The sequence below is a fragment of the Malurus melanocephalus genome, unplaced genomic scaffold (assembly GCF_030028575.1).
Source record: "Malurus melanocephalus ecotype Western Australia unplaced genomic scaffold, MMel_1.1 scaffold_972, whole genome shotgun sequence".
NCBI classification, from domain to species: Eukaryota; Metazoa; Chordata; class Aves; order Passeriformes; family Maluridae; genus Malurus; species Malurus melanocephalus.
This window is the reverse complement of record NW_026624204.1, coordinates 23,819-39,418: the sequence shown is the minus strand read 5'-3', so window position 1 is coordinate 39,418 and position 15,600 is coordinate 23,819. Positions and strand designations below refer to the sequence as shown.

Here is a 15,600-nt window from a genome sequence, read left to right as displayed (position 1 = left end):
ACAAATTCATAAATCTAAACATGCTCGAGTGAGAGGATACAACTCCTCCTTTATTTGAAGTCTCCTTTCTGGGAACCATCTGCCACGTCTGTAATTTCCAAGCACACAAACTCTGAAAAGCAAGCAGTACCTTCCTAACAGGTTTGCCAAAGAGCTCACCCGAGCAGGGACAACAAGAGATTGTACAGCTCCTTCGAAAACTTCCTGAAAGCACTTGTGTCGTGCAAGGCCAGCACAGCTGAATGTTTCTGTGGGAGGTATTGGCTGCTTCTTGTGCTGAAGAATTGCCAAGTTCCCAGCTGAAGCAGTCGCTGCGCTCAGTAGACATTTTTTCCATATATTAGTGGGAAGTGCACACAAAACAAGCATCAGGTTGATCAGTGTTAATGCTCATCTTGCAGCAGCCACATTGGCTGGTTAGAGAGCTCACCAATTTCCATTTTCAATATAGTGTRTGAGTAAAATAATAATTACCCAAGCTAAAAATATCCACAAATTAATGACCTGATTTCACAAATGCTTTGCTAATACCTATAGCTCAGTATGGAATGACAAGTCCCATTTCTAGTGTCACTGATCTTGAGAGCTTTTGTGTTTTGTTTCAAGTAGAACTATAGAAATGCTTCCCTCCTAAAGAAACTCGTGCACTTTTTCTGTTCTGCTTGATGGATCTACAAGACTATATTAGGAATAATAAAAAAAAAAATCTCATCACTGCACAGAACACAGGAAAATTGTTGTTTAAAGAATGAAGGTCAGTTTTAGGGTCCTTCCAAAGTTCTGGCCACAGTCCTTCATCCTGTAACCTCATTCACACAAAACAGCACATAGAACAGGAAAAACCAGGCATAACAGACCTACATGGAACAGCCTCTAATCAGCCAACATGGCCTTCCACCAAACTGCCTTCAGTGAAGCAATGAGGCAATTCACAAGTGCCTCACTGCTTTAATTTGGCACTTCAGAATCCAAACCCCCACAAAAATAATCCACCATAAACAGATGCTACTATTCAGGAAAGAAAAAAGAAAAAGAAAAAAAGAAAGTTAACCTTTTATTTCAGAAAATTCAGGGAAGAAACAGAATATTAACAAATCTGGAAACCTTGAAAGACCTTGCAAAASCCAAATTCAGCAAGGCGCTTTCGCATTCAAAGTCCCAAATTGGAACTACTGTCTCAGAGGAACGGTGCATTTTTGTCTCCTCCGAAACTGCTACAGAATATGAATAATTCACCATAAAAGTTAAACTTCAGTGTTCAAATTCCTCAATATACCAGAGGTTGTTACCACACAGTAACACAACACRACACCTACTGAAAGTCACCAAAATGCTAATCATGCATAATCCATCAGCTTTTGCTTGCCTGCCTGGATTTTGCACGGAGTCATCCCTCCCTCTGTTTAACAAGTCCTTGAAAATAAACCCTTTGGAAAGTTTACCACTTTCTCAAAATAGCAGCCTAACAAGCAAAYAACAATGCTAAGATCATGGCAGGACACATGACAGCAATAAACAGCTCTGATGTGAAGTGGTCCCTGCCTTCTTCTGCCACCAACAATGCACAAACTCCAGCTGTCTTCGTGGAAGACAGAATCCCATGTTGCCAAAATACTCACATTTCCTGATGCTAATCCCATGACCTACATTTAAAAAAAGAATCATACTGATGCAATATTTAAGCATAAAAATCTGGATTGTAACAGGTCACTTCATTAATCCTTTCTAAATGCATCTGGAAGCCATGTGCATTATTAAAAATAAAATCATCTTAATATTCTAGGTACAGCAGAGAATTTCTGTAAAAAAATGAAAGAACTGATATTACAAGTTTAACAAATGCCTAAAGCAAAATACTTAAAATAACATTTTTTAAAAAGAAGAGTCTTAAGAGATCTTTGAAGTAGTTCACGAATATTAATAACTCTTGGTACCTCAGTGACCCAAGCCCAAAAATTTCCGAACTACATGTCTTCTTTTCTGTCTTTCTCTCAAAAAAATTCGCATTTAAGAGCATTTTTACACTTCCTGATAAGAAGCAGGCATGGAAAGTTAACTTATTTTAAGAACAAAAAATGCTGGTATTTAATGTAAGTCTCAACAAACTTGTGTTTATTAAATCAAAATAAGCCACTATTCTAGGTTTTATTCTAATTTATCTCTATGCATTAGTCCTTCTAAAGAGCAACACATTTGTGGAAAAACTCATCTATCTTATCCAACTAGTCAGAGATGGTTTTGGCTGTCTCTCTTCCTGATCTTACAACTTAAAAAAAGAATGYAAAAAAAACCTAAAACAAGAAGTAAAAAATTTAGAACCTGTTTGTGCATAAATTTCTAACTACATCTATCAAGAAAATGTCACTGAAAATTGTCACTTCCTAAAGTATCCCTTATCCAAACCCAAGCCATTTTGCTGTCACATACTACGAGACATCTCCCTTCAGACTGACAAACAAAACACAGGCAGCACTGAAGGAGAATATATTACTATTAATTAACCAACAGAGAAATGACTAAGCATTTATTACTAGATGCTTCTATCTGCAGAGCCTTACAGTAACWGAACAGTTGTTTCTTACTTCAACTGTCATTTTTCTTGCTTCCTTCACCTCTTTTACCATTAACCTCCAGTTTTTACTGATATTTTCATTTCCAAACCCACCAGAATCTGTGTTTACCTAAACAGGGCAGAGCACAGGCACCATAGGAATATTGCAGTCTTGCTTTAATAATTAATAATTCAACTAAGACTGCAATATTCCTGTGATATTACCAAGTAATGCCATGGTATCAGGATATTATCTTTTCAGAAAATGAGTGCTCTCTCACGTCTATCAGTTGAATTTATAGGTTTGGGGTCGCTCACAATGCAAGCCATACAGAGAACATTTTCTGCTAGAAGCCAGAAATGGAAGCACACAGCTGTAGGAGCAGTTCACAGCGTCCCAGTGTGACAAATCGGTGACAGAATCATYACACAGCAAATGGAAACACCTTACACACCTAAATATATATTGTTTCTTTTTAGTAGAAGTCAACAWTAAAACCATGTTTATTCAGGTATCAAAACAAGTTTTTAACCCACAATTTAAGAACATGCTTACAGTAAACTGCAATCCTATTAAGAAATTAATTCTTGAGAATTCCCGTTAAGTATCCAAATATTGTCTTTTAAAAGTCACGTCTGGGTAAGCCAATTTTCMAGTAGCCTTCAGCTCATTTTCTGTGATTTTAAAATGCTCAGCAAGTCCTCACAAAGATTGATGTATTTCTCTATCAAGATCATGTTCTGCTCAAGCTCTCCCCAAATATTTCCCAGTAGGTGCTGAGGAGAGCCCAGCATGTGACTGGATCACACTGCACTGAATTCACAGGCAAATAAATGAATGGAGAGATGGAAAACCTGGCAGAGGCACCTCCTGTTACCAAAATCCTGAAGATTACAATGAAATCCATCAAGTGGATCAGCTGCCCTGTCAGGGATTAAAGTGTAAGAGAACGAGTAGGTTCCAAAAGCCTGGATGGGATTTCTCTCAGCTCTGCCTGCCAACACATCTGCCTTGGAATGATCTTCACCTTGTTAAAAATCATGTGTTGGTTCAGATATTACCATCAGARTGACATCAGAAGGTACATTAACATCTTCACTGCAATATTTATTACATKAGAGGAGGAAATGGGCTATGTGATCACTTATTTACAACACAAAAAAAACCCCAGAAATAAATATAGTGGAATAGGTGTGAAAAATACTGCTAATAAAAAAAAATCAGTAAGGCTCTGTGTCTGCATAAACACAGAAAACCAGYAGAAAGCCCCATTATTGTATTTTGTATTTCCATAAATTTCAGCTTCACTATTTTATCAACAGGAGCTGAATCATCCATTTCGTTCTACATATGCCAGCTAATAAAGAGTCAACTGAGTCAAAGGAGAATCAGCTGCTTCCTGTCTACACCCTTTTAAAAAATACAWCCAACTTTCAGAAAGCTACACTTAGCAACACTGTTTTTTACATCCTTAAGACTATTAAAAACCAAGGATGAGTAGCCGATCAAATCTATTCTTGATCTAAGGAGACATTTACAGATCTAAAGTGATATTTTATGGACAACTTTGTTTTTGAAAAGCATTTCCCTGATCTGAGCACGCAGGCCCAGGCTGAGAACCTCACATGCTGCCATGTCTCACTGCACCAAGGCCCTCAGAACACTAATGAGAAACRCTAATGAGAAACACATTGTGATTCCAAAAGCAGCAAAGATAGTTCATATTCTATCAAATCTCAATTGTGCTTCACCATACGGACCAAGAGTTCCACCCCAAATGCCTTTCATTGTCAGGATCAAATCCTGAGAGCACTTCAGAAACAGGGATTCTTCTTCCCGCTCTGCCTCAGAACGACTCAGAGAAAGCAAGCAAGCTTTTACTGTATTAAGCTTTTACGAATTAAAAATATTAAGAAGAAAAATCCAAAAGAAGCAACTAAAGTAACCCCATCTTAGAGTCAGGCTGGCCATAAGTTGATAACAACCTTCTCACCACAGCTGCTAACACATCTGCCCCAACAAAAATAGGGGAGTTAAGACATTGGAACAAACCATCTGCTCCTTTGTGCCTCTGCTTACATAGGCTGTACAAAGCCTCAGAGATCAGCTAAAAGAAAAATATTCATTCTTCACWACTGTGTAAAAGATCTTTATCCAAGCCCCAGCTAAAAAACAGAATACATTTAATTCACTGAAACAAGAATTTAGTGTTCAAACAGCACACTGATCTTCAGTAAGAGATTAACAGAGCTCTGTTAGAATAAGTTTAGCTGCACCATGAAAAACAGCTGCTTTCCAGCACCAGTCTGAAGATAAGAAGTATTTCAGTGGACCTTAAAAATCAACAAAATATATTGTATGCATATAGCAGATAAAAGATACTCAGTAGAGATTAAAATATGGCATGATTTCTGTAATCTTTTCAACCAAAACAGACTGAGCAATACTTTGTTCTCTAGCCCCACAATCAACATGCCCCATCTTTAATCAATGTGCAAGCAGCTCCATTAGTTTTGATAGCAATGATTTATGCTCAGAGTAGCTCATTGATTTCTCCCAATAATTGCTGTATTTTGATATGTACTGTTTGTACAAAATAAGGTACAGAAGAACAAGAAAAGCAAGGCTGAGCATGAAAAAGTCGAGTAACACAGGAGACCTTGAATCCATTAGACTGAGAAGTGGTGTTTGGGGACAGACAAGGCAACGCTGCTCAATGCTGATATGAAAGTACAGCCCAGGGCCAGTATCACCACAGAAAGCACAAAGGTACAGCAGGAAATACTTGTTTTCACCCTTGGACATTCCTCTTCCCATAGGATCTGCATTAACCCTCTGAAAACTTCTGGCATTAATTTTTAAGTATCAGTTGTATTCTTGGAGATGGTATCCATCTCATCAGATGATCGAAATATAGAGGAAAACATGATAAATAGAAAAAGAAATAAAGTAACACCAGGGAATTAACTGGCAAAGACAAAACTGGAAACATCAGAAGACAATCCCTCCTATTTTATTGAAAAAAATACTGGCAAGTGGTGCCAAACCAGCAGCCAGGAAGGTTGGTTGAGMCCTGGAACTCCCTGAGGTTCTGCCCTAATCCTGGAGCCTCAGCACAGCAAGGACCCTTGTGCTGGGTGCTTGTTTGGATCTGCCAAATGCTCCCACCCAGTAACTGCAGTGCCCAGAACAAGTTACCCCCACCTACATCAGCATCTCGGGATAAACCACAGTACTTCCTGAAATGCTGAAGCTTCATCTACTRTCCATAGGCAGAAGAAGAAAGGAAGAATTTCAGCTGAAATAACCAATCTGTCCGAAGAGTCTATGATATTTGAGTTTTCACACACAAATAACCAGCTCCCCAGCACCTCGGGCACCTATTGAAGACCCCAGTGCTTTGTCAAGATTTAAAATCTGTTCTATTGTTCCTGTTCAGTCCTGTTTCAGTGAGTACTACACAGCATTTTCAGCAAGGAACTYGCACAGTAAGTTTTCAGGCGCTGGCCAGATAACATCTGACAGCTGCAGTGAAATGCAGGACTTGGTAACCTGCAGCACAATTAAACTGCCATAAGCATCAAGCAGCCCGTTCTTGATCTTTGTACAGACACCACCTTTGTTACACASACATCAGCCACTCTGAAGAGTTCTGCCTCTTCACAGAGAACGTGCAACAGGAATATCAAACATATGTTCCAACAAAGACAGCTCCTTAATTAGTACAGTATCAAGCTTATTTCCAGCACCAAAGGTTTCAGCRGACTATCACATCTACTTTGTTTTTCTAGACAAACAGAGAATTACCACACCGCCCTCCCAACACACTTGTTAGGCTATTTGGGAAAAAAAAATCTGAAAAAAAAAAAACCCCAACAAAAACCCCCAGAGTTTTGGGAACTAAAATGATAAATTCAAGAGGACCATAAACAGATTTCTTCTCACCATCTTGAAGCAGGAGTAGGCCTGCTCTGTTTAGCTCTGTTACTTCATTTACCAGAAATAAAACACACTAAGTTTTGTATTATGCAGCTATAACTCATGGTACTTTATATACAGAAACCTAAGTTTACTTCATTTTTGTTTTGAGATTCAAACATCATTACCTTCAACCACTTGGCATTAACCAAGATGTATCAGCTCAAATATCTAAATACAGTTAAAAAGAACAGAACTTCACATATATAACTAAGCCAGATTTTCTGCACTGGGTTTCACCACAAATTAGAAAATATCAGTAGCACACACATATCAAACTAAGAAATAAGTTCAGGGACTTCTGATCAGTGCTGTTTACAGAGTGAACATTTCTGCCTGGCCTTAAAAATTTCACCACAAAAGATAATCAAGCATTAACTTTAAAGATCTCTGCATCAACAAAAAAGGCATATTTGTACCATCTTCKCTATGATTTTAACCTTGGAGCATTGACCCACCTCCCATCCCTCAATTGTTCTGGTAAATCACTCAAATACCTACAAAACTCCACAGAGTTGAATTGTAATTGAAGAGATTCAATTTCTCCAATTYCAGGAGAAAMCCACATTTCCCCCATACAACAGAARGGCAGCAACAGCCCAAGCTTGCAAGGCACATCTGAACAGATGTGCACAAACAGGACATGTGATCACCAACAACATTTGTAAGCTCAACATCCTGCCCAGTCACCCTCAGGAAAAGAAATCTGTAAAARTATTCCATGTTAGCACAGATGTGCCAGTGAGAAAGTTCTTACAGCATAGAACAACCCATTAATACTGGACACGTGTATTTCTGTTTCCATGGAAGTTAAAAYCCAATTTTTAAGCAGACAATTAAAAATTCTTCTGTCAGATCGGTGCTGGAAATCTCAACATTTCACAAAAATAAACCAAAACCCACTCAGCTTGTCAAATGACTTCGTGGTTTTGCAAATAATTTTAGATAACCTCTATTTACTGACAGATTTTAGTAAATCCTGAAATGTCAGGATAAACACAAAGCACATGTGCCTGAGAAGGCTTTTAAGATGGCTCCCCAAACCTAACCCAAACCAGGTAAAAAAGCCAGAAATGCAGTAAGAAAATSGAGATGTAAAGAATGAACAGCTCACCTGTAACATTTAGGCAGAAAGTCTTTTTCTTTAAGAAAGAGAATAACTGGCATCAGCTGCTGTAATTAAGGTTACTGTAACARAAGACAAAACAAGCACAGAACACAAGGCTTTGCCTTCCTGTCAGTGAAGGCCAACACCCACAGTCGCCTTTCTCAAARTCATACAGAAAGCCTTGAAAATGTCTTATTTATTTCCTCATCTCCAACACAGYTTGATTTTATAATGAAGATGAGACAAATCAGTGCTGATCTCTGAACTGATAAAATATTCCCTAAACCTACTTTGATACACAGCRTGCAGGAGTTTAGATGGAGTTGGATGGAGCTCTGAGAGAAGTATTTTGGTTTTACTTTTTTTTTTTTTCCCTTTGCTGGGGGAAAAGAAGAACAAGCTTAAAATAGTGACAAAAATCTATACATAGCTTTGAATATAGGACCACGTTACATAAAGCTACAAAAAATTATCTAATCTATCTAATTACAGATAATTAATATTTTCTTTTTTTGGGGAGTGCTGGCAGGCATTACTGCAGTTTTCAAGAAGACATCAAAAATATTCTCATCTGAAAAAAACATGATAAACATAACTGGCATGAAATTGCAGGCAAACCTTCTTCAGATCAAGGTAGTAATACAGAAAAAATATATTTCACTATCCACAATTCAATTAATCCTTATAACAGCTAGAATGTATTTCTCTTCCACGCATAAAACCTTTAGAAATTGCAGTGATTTGACAAGCTGRGATTCTGCTTCATCAAATTAATAKATGTATTTTTAATGAAGCAGTTTCAGGCAAACTACTTACAGAAATGAATTACATTTCATATCAAAATGGCAACTAGATTTTGAGYCAGCCTCTTTCCCTTCAATGTATTATCTGCTACTAATTTTTCCCTCATCAAATTCTAAATACAATCCAGGAAAATGATTCCAAGACTCGGCCTATCTGTACCACCTCCAATTACAGAGTTACCTTACAGCTTGTCTCCTTTAAGCTCCCTCAGATCACCTTCCTCAGCCTCATTTTCACTTATCCATTATTAGGATTCCAAAATAGACACAGCACAGGGAGACCAAATTTTAACCCTTCAGTCCCACCAAATATTGAAGTAACTCTAGCTATTCCCTTCACAACAAAAATACCTTGTTTTCAATAATTCTTAATTACCATGGAATACCTGATACAGGTAACCTATTTATYAAGCCAGGCCTATTTTTGAACCTGCTGAAGTTATTTGTATTGGATTTTAACAAGACTTAAATCCAGCAATGTCTCAACATTTGGTGCTTCTTAACTACCTTCTCCAGCTCTTACTCCTGCCTCCACCCCCAAATATCAATACCAGGTCAATGTGTAACATCTGGATGTATCCTTATCTTCTACACTTCAGGGCAGTGCTGGAAATCCTGGGGAGAATTTAAAATATATTATTTCCAAGGCTCCCTACAAATTACACTTCCATAATGTCCCCAAAAAAATGTATTTTTTTTGGCTAACACATTAAAAAACTTCCCATGTAGGCATCTAATTCCAGCACCCCCACTAAAACTCAGCGTAAGATATACATAGCAAGAGACACCACATCTTGGTTGCTTCCAGATGGCATCCATGAATATTGTCATTACTCCCTAGCTGGGTTCAAGACAGAAAATTCCTGCATTTCTAAGAATATACTGGGCAAGGCAAACATCACCCCCTGTAACCAGTACACTCAAACCCTCCAGACAGGCAGAAATATTCCTTTGTATTTTAAGAGACTAACAGATCACAACGTATTCTGTATCACTCTGATAAATGCATTGGACAAGTATTTAATACAAATTAATTCTCTTACAAAAGATATTAATTGCTAAGAACTCATTTTAGAAGGTCAGCTGTTAAAACAAGAGGCCAAGAAGATCTGATTTTTATGCTAACAAAATTATTTTTAAGCGTGTATTTCTATTTCAAGGCTAACCAACTCCTTTCTCTCTACTCAGAAATCCTCTACTACTTTAATAAAAATKCAGTATTCTGCCTCAAAACCTATCCTGGAGTGTCCATATCTCTGTACTAGGAAGSCTTCCACAGTAATTTACGCTGATTATTTTGGCATCTAAAGTAAAGGTACTGCTCATAGCCAGCTCACTGCTTTTAAAAACCTCTTAATGTTCTGCTCAACTACCAGTTGGCTCAAGTATCTATGGATTCTGCATATATTTCTGTTTGGTGAAAAACAAATCCACGCTCACAAAATCCCCAGCACACTGGACACCCTGTGAAGAAATAATAAATTGAGACACTATGTTAAATAGAAACATAGGGGCTTGGGGGTATTTTTGTTTTTTATCATGACCTTGGCTAATACTAGTTACAACTTTATCAGTGGGGAGAAAATAACCATTTTGAATGGAATATGTATTCTTTTTATTTTCAGTCTGCACTTGAAGCAACCAAGAGACTCCCTTCAAAAAATGTCCACTCTATCTTCAGTCACATACTTAAGAAACATTTTATTAATACAAGCAAGCTGCTTTCAAGGTTACATTTTTTCTGACACAAAATGAGAAAAATCCTATCAAAAAAGAAAAAAAAAAGACCCCATCTAAAATTCTGGCATGACCACAGACATTGGAGACTCAAAGACAACTCACCAAAGTGTTATTCAACCACTGGAATGCCCAATTTCCCATTTCAACCTACTGGTAACAAAGCAGCGCTAAATGCAATTCCTCAGACAATACGGTCTGCCATATGGCTAAAACTGGATATTAAAATTGAGAATATCAATTACCAATCCACTAATGCTGAGAGCCAAAATCCATGGACAGTAAGAATTTAATCCAATTCAGTGCCTAGAACATGAGCTGAGCCCGACGTAGAGGAGACAAATCTACCGCTGCTTTCACAGAGCGCAAACAACTCCAATTTTTTATTGCAGTAACTATAAAACCAGCTGAACATAACACTTGCTTAACATCTCTAACCACAGCTCCAGGCCTGGTAGGAATCTACAAAAACAACAAAAGTTTCAGATGAATTGGCATCTGGTTTCACAGGGATTGAGAAATCATAACTAAGTTACTATTTAAGAAGAAACAGTTTAGTTGTTTTCCACATGACCAAATCGAAGCCTCCAAAGCACCAGGAAGTTACACAGGGCAGCCAACATCTTGCTTAATTTCAGGAAAAGGCATCCTACAAACACAATGTATCTTTCAACTATAATTAAAGGACATTGAAACCACATCAGTAAAAGGATTTTCTTATTCTAAGCGAACTAGTTTAATTCAAGTTTTAAATTGTTTTAATAGCTGTGGAATGTTTCTTCTGAGATGATACTAAGAATAATGTTACACAAAATTCTATACAAAACTTCATTGATTACTTACACAAGAATTCTCATTATGTCCAAATACAGCATCTCCAGATTTCCATGAGGCATGGAGGTGATTTAACTGTTCTGTTAAAATTTCCTGTGGAATTTTAATTTACCATGTTGTCAAAGATTTCATGCTAGGATGCCTGCTACGTACTGACTTAGCAGCTGCAAGGACTCAACAAGGATAAATGTAATTTATCTTACCCAAAACAGACTCTCACTTCAYTCTGCTCCTTTCTGGTCTTGTACTAAAAGGCCAAAGTAGTAGTAACAAAAAAATTGCACAAGTAATTTTAAGTTCAACAGGACATTAACATCAAACGGAACTAACAGTTTATTGGACAGTATTCTTAATTAAAAAAAAAAGTTCTCGAAACACCAGAGAAATAAAACACACTAATATCATCTTTTTTTTTAATTCAAAAAAAACCCAGCACCACAAGCCTCAAGTGAAAATCAGCTCTTCTGCTTCCCAGCTTCCTTCTGCATGAGCTACAGCTGGGCCATACAACAAACTAACAAACAACTGATTACACATTAAGTCATGGATAAAAACTACTAAAATGTTTGATATTATCAAAGGTTTGGAGGTCATTTGAATACAGGAGACATAACAAGCTTTTCTTATTTTTCTTGCTGGGAAGTGTATTGTTTTATGCCTGAGTCCAACATATCAAATATTAACCAAGCTATTTAGGCTACCAAAGTTAAGGAGTTTGGCACTTCAGTGAAATACCACAAAAGTTACAAATCAAAAGTCCATTTTTCTTACAAGATACTAAAAACACACACATTGAGSGTTCAGAAATTTGTAATGGCATTTTGAAATAGATTACCTCTCAGACACAAAGCTGTTTTAACATCCCCCCGAACCTTTCTTACTCTTGCCCATTAAAAGAACAGTTATCTAGAGGATGGCAGTAATTCTGGGTCAGCAGCAGTCTTAAACCCTCCACAAATTGTCAGTRTTCTGAAGCAGACAGGAGATTCTTTTGTGTCACAGAAAGACACCTGTCTGCACAGGCTCTGATCTGATGATTACCTGGCCAGCACAGACCCACGGCCCAGCAGTCTTTGTGTACCTGTGCTCTACGTTTAAAAACCGGTTTTTAGCAACAGGCTTAATAAAAGCCAGGAACATTTTGGTGGCATTAAGCAGGCAYTGCAAGGTAAAAACGAAAATTGTGTCACCCCTTTATTCAGTTAAGAGCCTATGTGAACATTTCAATAAAACTATTTACTCCTCCCACCTAGTTCCTATCTGGAGGAGCTCACAAAAATTAAGAAAAAAACCCACAGATTTCCTGCAACAATCTTCCAAATACTCCTCCTACCCCCACCCCAGAAGAGAAGAAAGCAAAGAGAACGAGAAAGTAAATCTAAAACWCAATTACGAAATAAGATCTAGTTTGGCAAAGCTGGGGTGAGGAGGAGTTGAAAAATGAGAGCTGCCTTGCTGCAAACGCCATCTTGTTGCAGCTACTGGGCCCAGGCACAGAGAGATCCATTCATTCACAGCAAAAAGAAAATCAAACACACACCCTGGCTAATCTGCAGCCACCAAAACAACTACACTATTATCACCCCTTCTCCTTCTCCTCTCCTAAAGCACAGAAGGGAAAGAAATAAACTCTGATCTATCACGTTTAGGATGAATTTTGGTATKAATATATCATCTTCGTTTCCTCACACGCATTTCACATACACATCGACAGCATTTTGTCTTGATTCACATCCTTGGGACCAGATCGGCTTAAAATATGGGATAAATCTCTCACGATTAGGTGCAGATATCCTACAGCAGCAAAATGCTTAATTTTTCAGTCTYAAATCACCCCTCCAAGTTGAGCCAACTATTCTCAAAAGCTGTTTCAATAATCACTTAAGCTTTACATTTACAGTCCTTTCCTCCTATTTCCTCCTGTGGAGACAATACATAATAACGTGGCAGTCGGCACATCCTAGAAAGGATGCCTGGTTTTAAAACGAGTTCCAGCCATGACTTTGTTAGAGAATAATGAAATATCACATTCGTAAAAATTTCAGTTCATCCTCAGCAATGATAAAATGACATCTTACAACAACCTCTATATCATTCTAATTTTCTTCTGGATTAGATTTTTTTTTGTTAATAAAACGCCTCATCTCTTTCCTATTTACATGCAAGGCTTTACACATCTTCATTCTCTACAAAGCTGTAGGATTAAAAACCCTACACGTTCAATACCCCTTGTACAGATACAAAAAAAAAAAAAAAGAATGCTGAAATCCGTTCGATAAAAAGCTGGGAATGGAAATAATATTCTAAACAACATTTCCAAGGAGAAAACTCCATCTTTCTATTGTAGCATACACCCTCCATGATCTTCGTTATCGCTGCTACGGGCACACAAAAATATGCAGCACCGTAATACATGGGGGAAAAAATATGCGGTTTGAATCCATCCTCGGTTCCGGTTCTAACGAGAACAAAACCTTCCCTACCCCTCCCTCGCCCAGCACACCCAGCATGAGCCCCATCTGCGAGCCCTTGGCTGGCTGGGGGTGCTGGAAGCAGCCTTACCCTGTTTGTCTCACCCCCGGCTCCTCTTAATCAGTTTTCCACCATTACAGCAGACACAGCATTGCTTTTTTTTTTTTTTTCCCTTGAATCTCTCTCCAAATATTCCCTCTGCCGGCCGGATCGCTCRGGAAAATCGCCTTTTGTGTCTTAAATAGGACCCCAAAACCGTCTAGCAGAGACCACTACAGCGTAATTATAATTAAAAATGGAACCCCGCAAGATCCGAGGTCTCCTCCCTTTTCGCCTGGAAGCCTTCGAGAGGGAATCAGTCCCACCCCCACCTTTTTCCCCTCCTCCTCCAGCTACAAACACACTTCTTTTTTAGGGGAAGCTGGAGCCCCGAGGAGGTGGGAAGCGCGGGGGAGGGGGGCTATTTCCAACCCCGCCATACCGAGGGTCGCCGAGAACGGGGGCGATGAGGAGGCGGCGGCCCCGGGGGCCCCCAGTGCGGCGGCGGAAGAGGAGGACAGGGGAGGAAAGGAGAGGGAAAGGAGAAGTGCGGCAGGAGGAGGAAGCGCGGGGGAGGGGAAGGAGCGGGGCTGAGGGGGAGCCGAGGGAAGATGGCCCCGGGGTGGGGCCGGCCGGGGCTCGGCGGGCGGGAAACGCGTTCTGAGGGACCCCCGCCCTCCCCGCACCCCTCACACGGTTACCTGCCCTCCCGGCCGCTGCTCATGAACCGGGCCGGTCCGTCCGCCGCCCGCGGTCCTGCCCGCGTCCCGCCGGCCTGGGGAGGGAAGGGGGGCGGAGGAGGAGGAGGAGGCGGCGGAGGAGGAGCGGGGGAGCCGCCCGCGCTGCGCCCGGCGGGTCCCGGGGAAGGCGGCAGAGCCGAGCGGGAAGGAGGGATCCGCGGGGGAGGGGGTGTCGCTGGGTCTCGACTCCTCCTCAGCCCGCTCAGCTCCCCGCAGCCATCGGGCAGCGGCAGCCTGGGCGCGGCGAACCTCCCTCCCCTCCCTCCCTCACCTCCTCCTTCCGCCCCGCCCGTGCTGCCCGCCCGGGAAACCCCGGCTCGGCTCCCGCCCCGCCCCGGCCCGCCGCCGCCCGCCGACCCTCACCGGAGGCTCCGCCGCCCCGCCCTGGCCCCGCACAGCCCCGGCCGCCGCGAGCCTCACCGGAGGCTCCGCCGCCTCCACCGGGCACCCGCCCAGCGCGGCCGGGAGGGAGGGCGGGAGGTGCGCGCTCCCGGGAGCCTCGCGGTGCGCGCTCCCGCGCGGGCAACGCCCTTCGGCCCCTCACGCTGGCGGCGGCGGCCGCGCGCTTCCCGCCTCCCGCCCGCGCTCCCGCGCGCTCCCTCCCCTCAGCGAACAAAGGGCGAGGGCGGGCGGCGTGCGGAGGTATCGCGGCCGCCCCGCCGGCCCTGCAGGCCGAAAACGAGTCCGAAAGAGCCGGATGGGAAACAAAAAGACACGAAATCGAACCCACAAACGGTGTTGTTTAAGCCCAGGGCTGGGAGAGGCAGAGCCCCCTCACCACAGTAAATGGGAGCGCTCTCGGCTGCCGAGCACAAAAGGGCGGGAGAGAGGCCACAGGCCTTAAAATGCTGCTCGCAAGAGGCTGGCAAGCTGTAAATTCCTTCATATCGTGCGAGGGAAGACTGCGGGAGCTAGGCCTGGTTAGTCTGTGGAAGGGGAGATGAGGGGGGATCTCATTAATGCATAAAAATATCTCAGAGATGTTAGAAGATGGTGCCAGACTTCTCAGTGGTGCCCAGTGACAGGWTGAGGAGCAATGACTGTAAACTAAACCAACAGTTCCGCCTCAACATGAGGAAGAGCTTCTTTCCATGAGGGTGGCAGGGAACAGCTGTGCAGGGAGGGCTTGGAGTCTCTTTTTCTGGAGATATTCCAAACCTACCTCAACACATTCCTGTTTCATCTGCTCCAGGTGACCCTGCCTTGGYCARGGGTTGGACAGGGTGATCTCCTTYCAACCCTAAGAAATCTRTGATTCTGTGATCTTTCCCTCAGGAACTTGACTAATAGCAATTCTGTTAGAACTTATTTTCTCCAATTCTGCTTACAGAGGTACT

The 15,600-nt window shown here is 41.3% G+C and overlaps 2 protein-coding genes across 6 annotated transcripts in view; one reads left to right on the top strand and one right to left on the bottom strand.

Moving 5' to 3' along the window:
* The window catches only part of GNB1 (G protein subunit beta 1), a 34,646-nt gene extending 19,999 nt beyond the window's left edge, over positions 1 to 14,647 (bottom strand). For 2 of the 5 annotated variants that reach the window (XM_057386473.1, XM_057386477.1), the window contains exon 1: positions 14,225 to 14,290. The gene's annotated coding sequence lies outside the window, so the exon portion shown is untranslated. Of the gene's footprint in view, positions 1 to 13,574; positions 13,778 to 13,965; positions 13,988 to 14,224; positions 14,291 to 14,626 lie in introns of those variants that run through there. The other 3 variants (XM_057386476.1, XM_057386475.1, XM_057386474.1) reach the window with 3 other exon arrangements.
* LOC130585828 (sterile alpha motif domain-containing protein 1-like) lies at positions 14,135 to 15,049 on the top strand. Its single transcript, XM_057386478.1, has one exon. It carries the CDS (start codon positions 14,135 to 14,137, stop codon positions 15,047 to 15,049), a length of 915 nt encoding a protein of 304 aa, XP_057242461.1.
* The last annotated feature ends 551 nt before the right edge of the window (positions 15,050 to 15,600 follow it).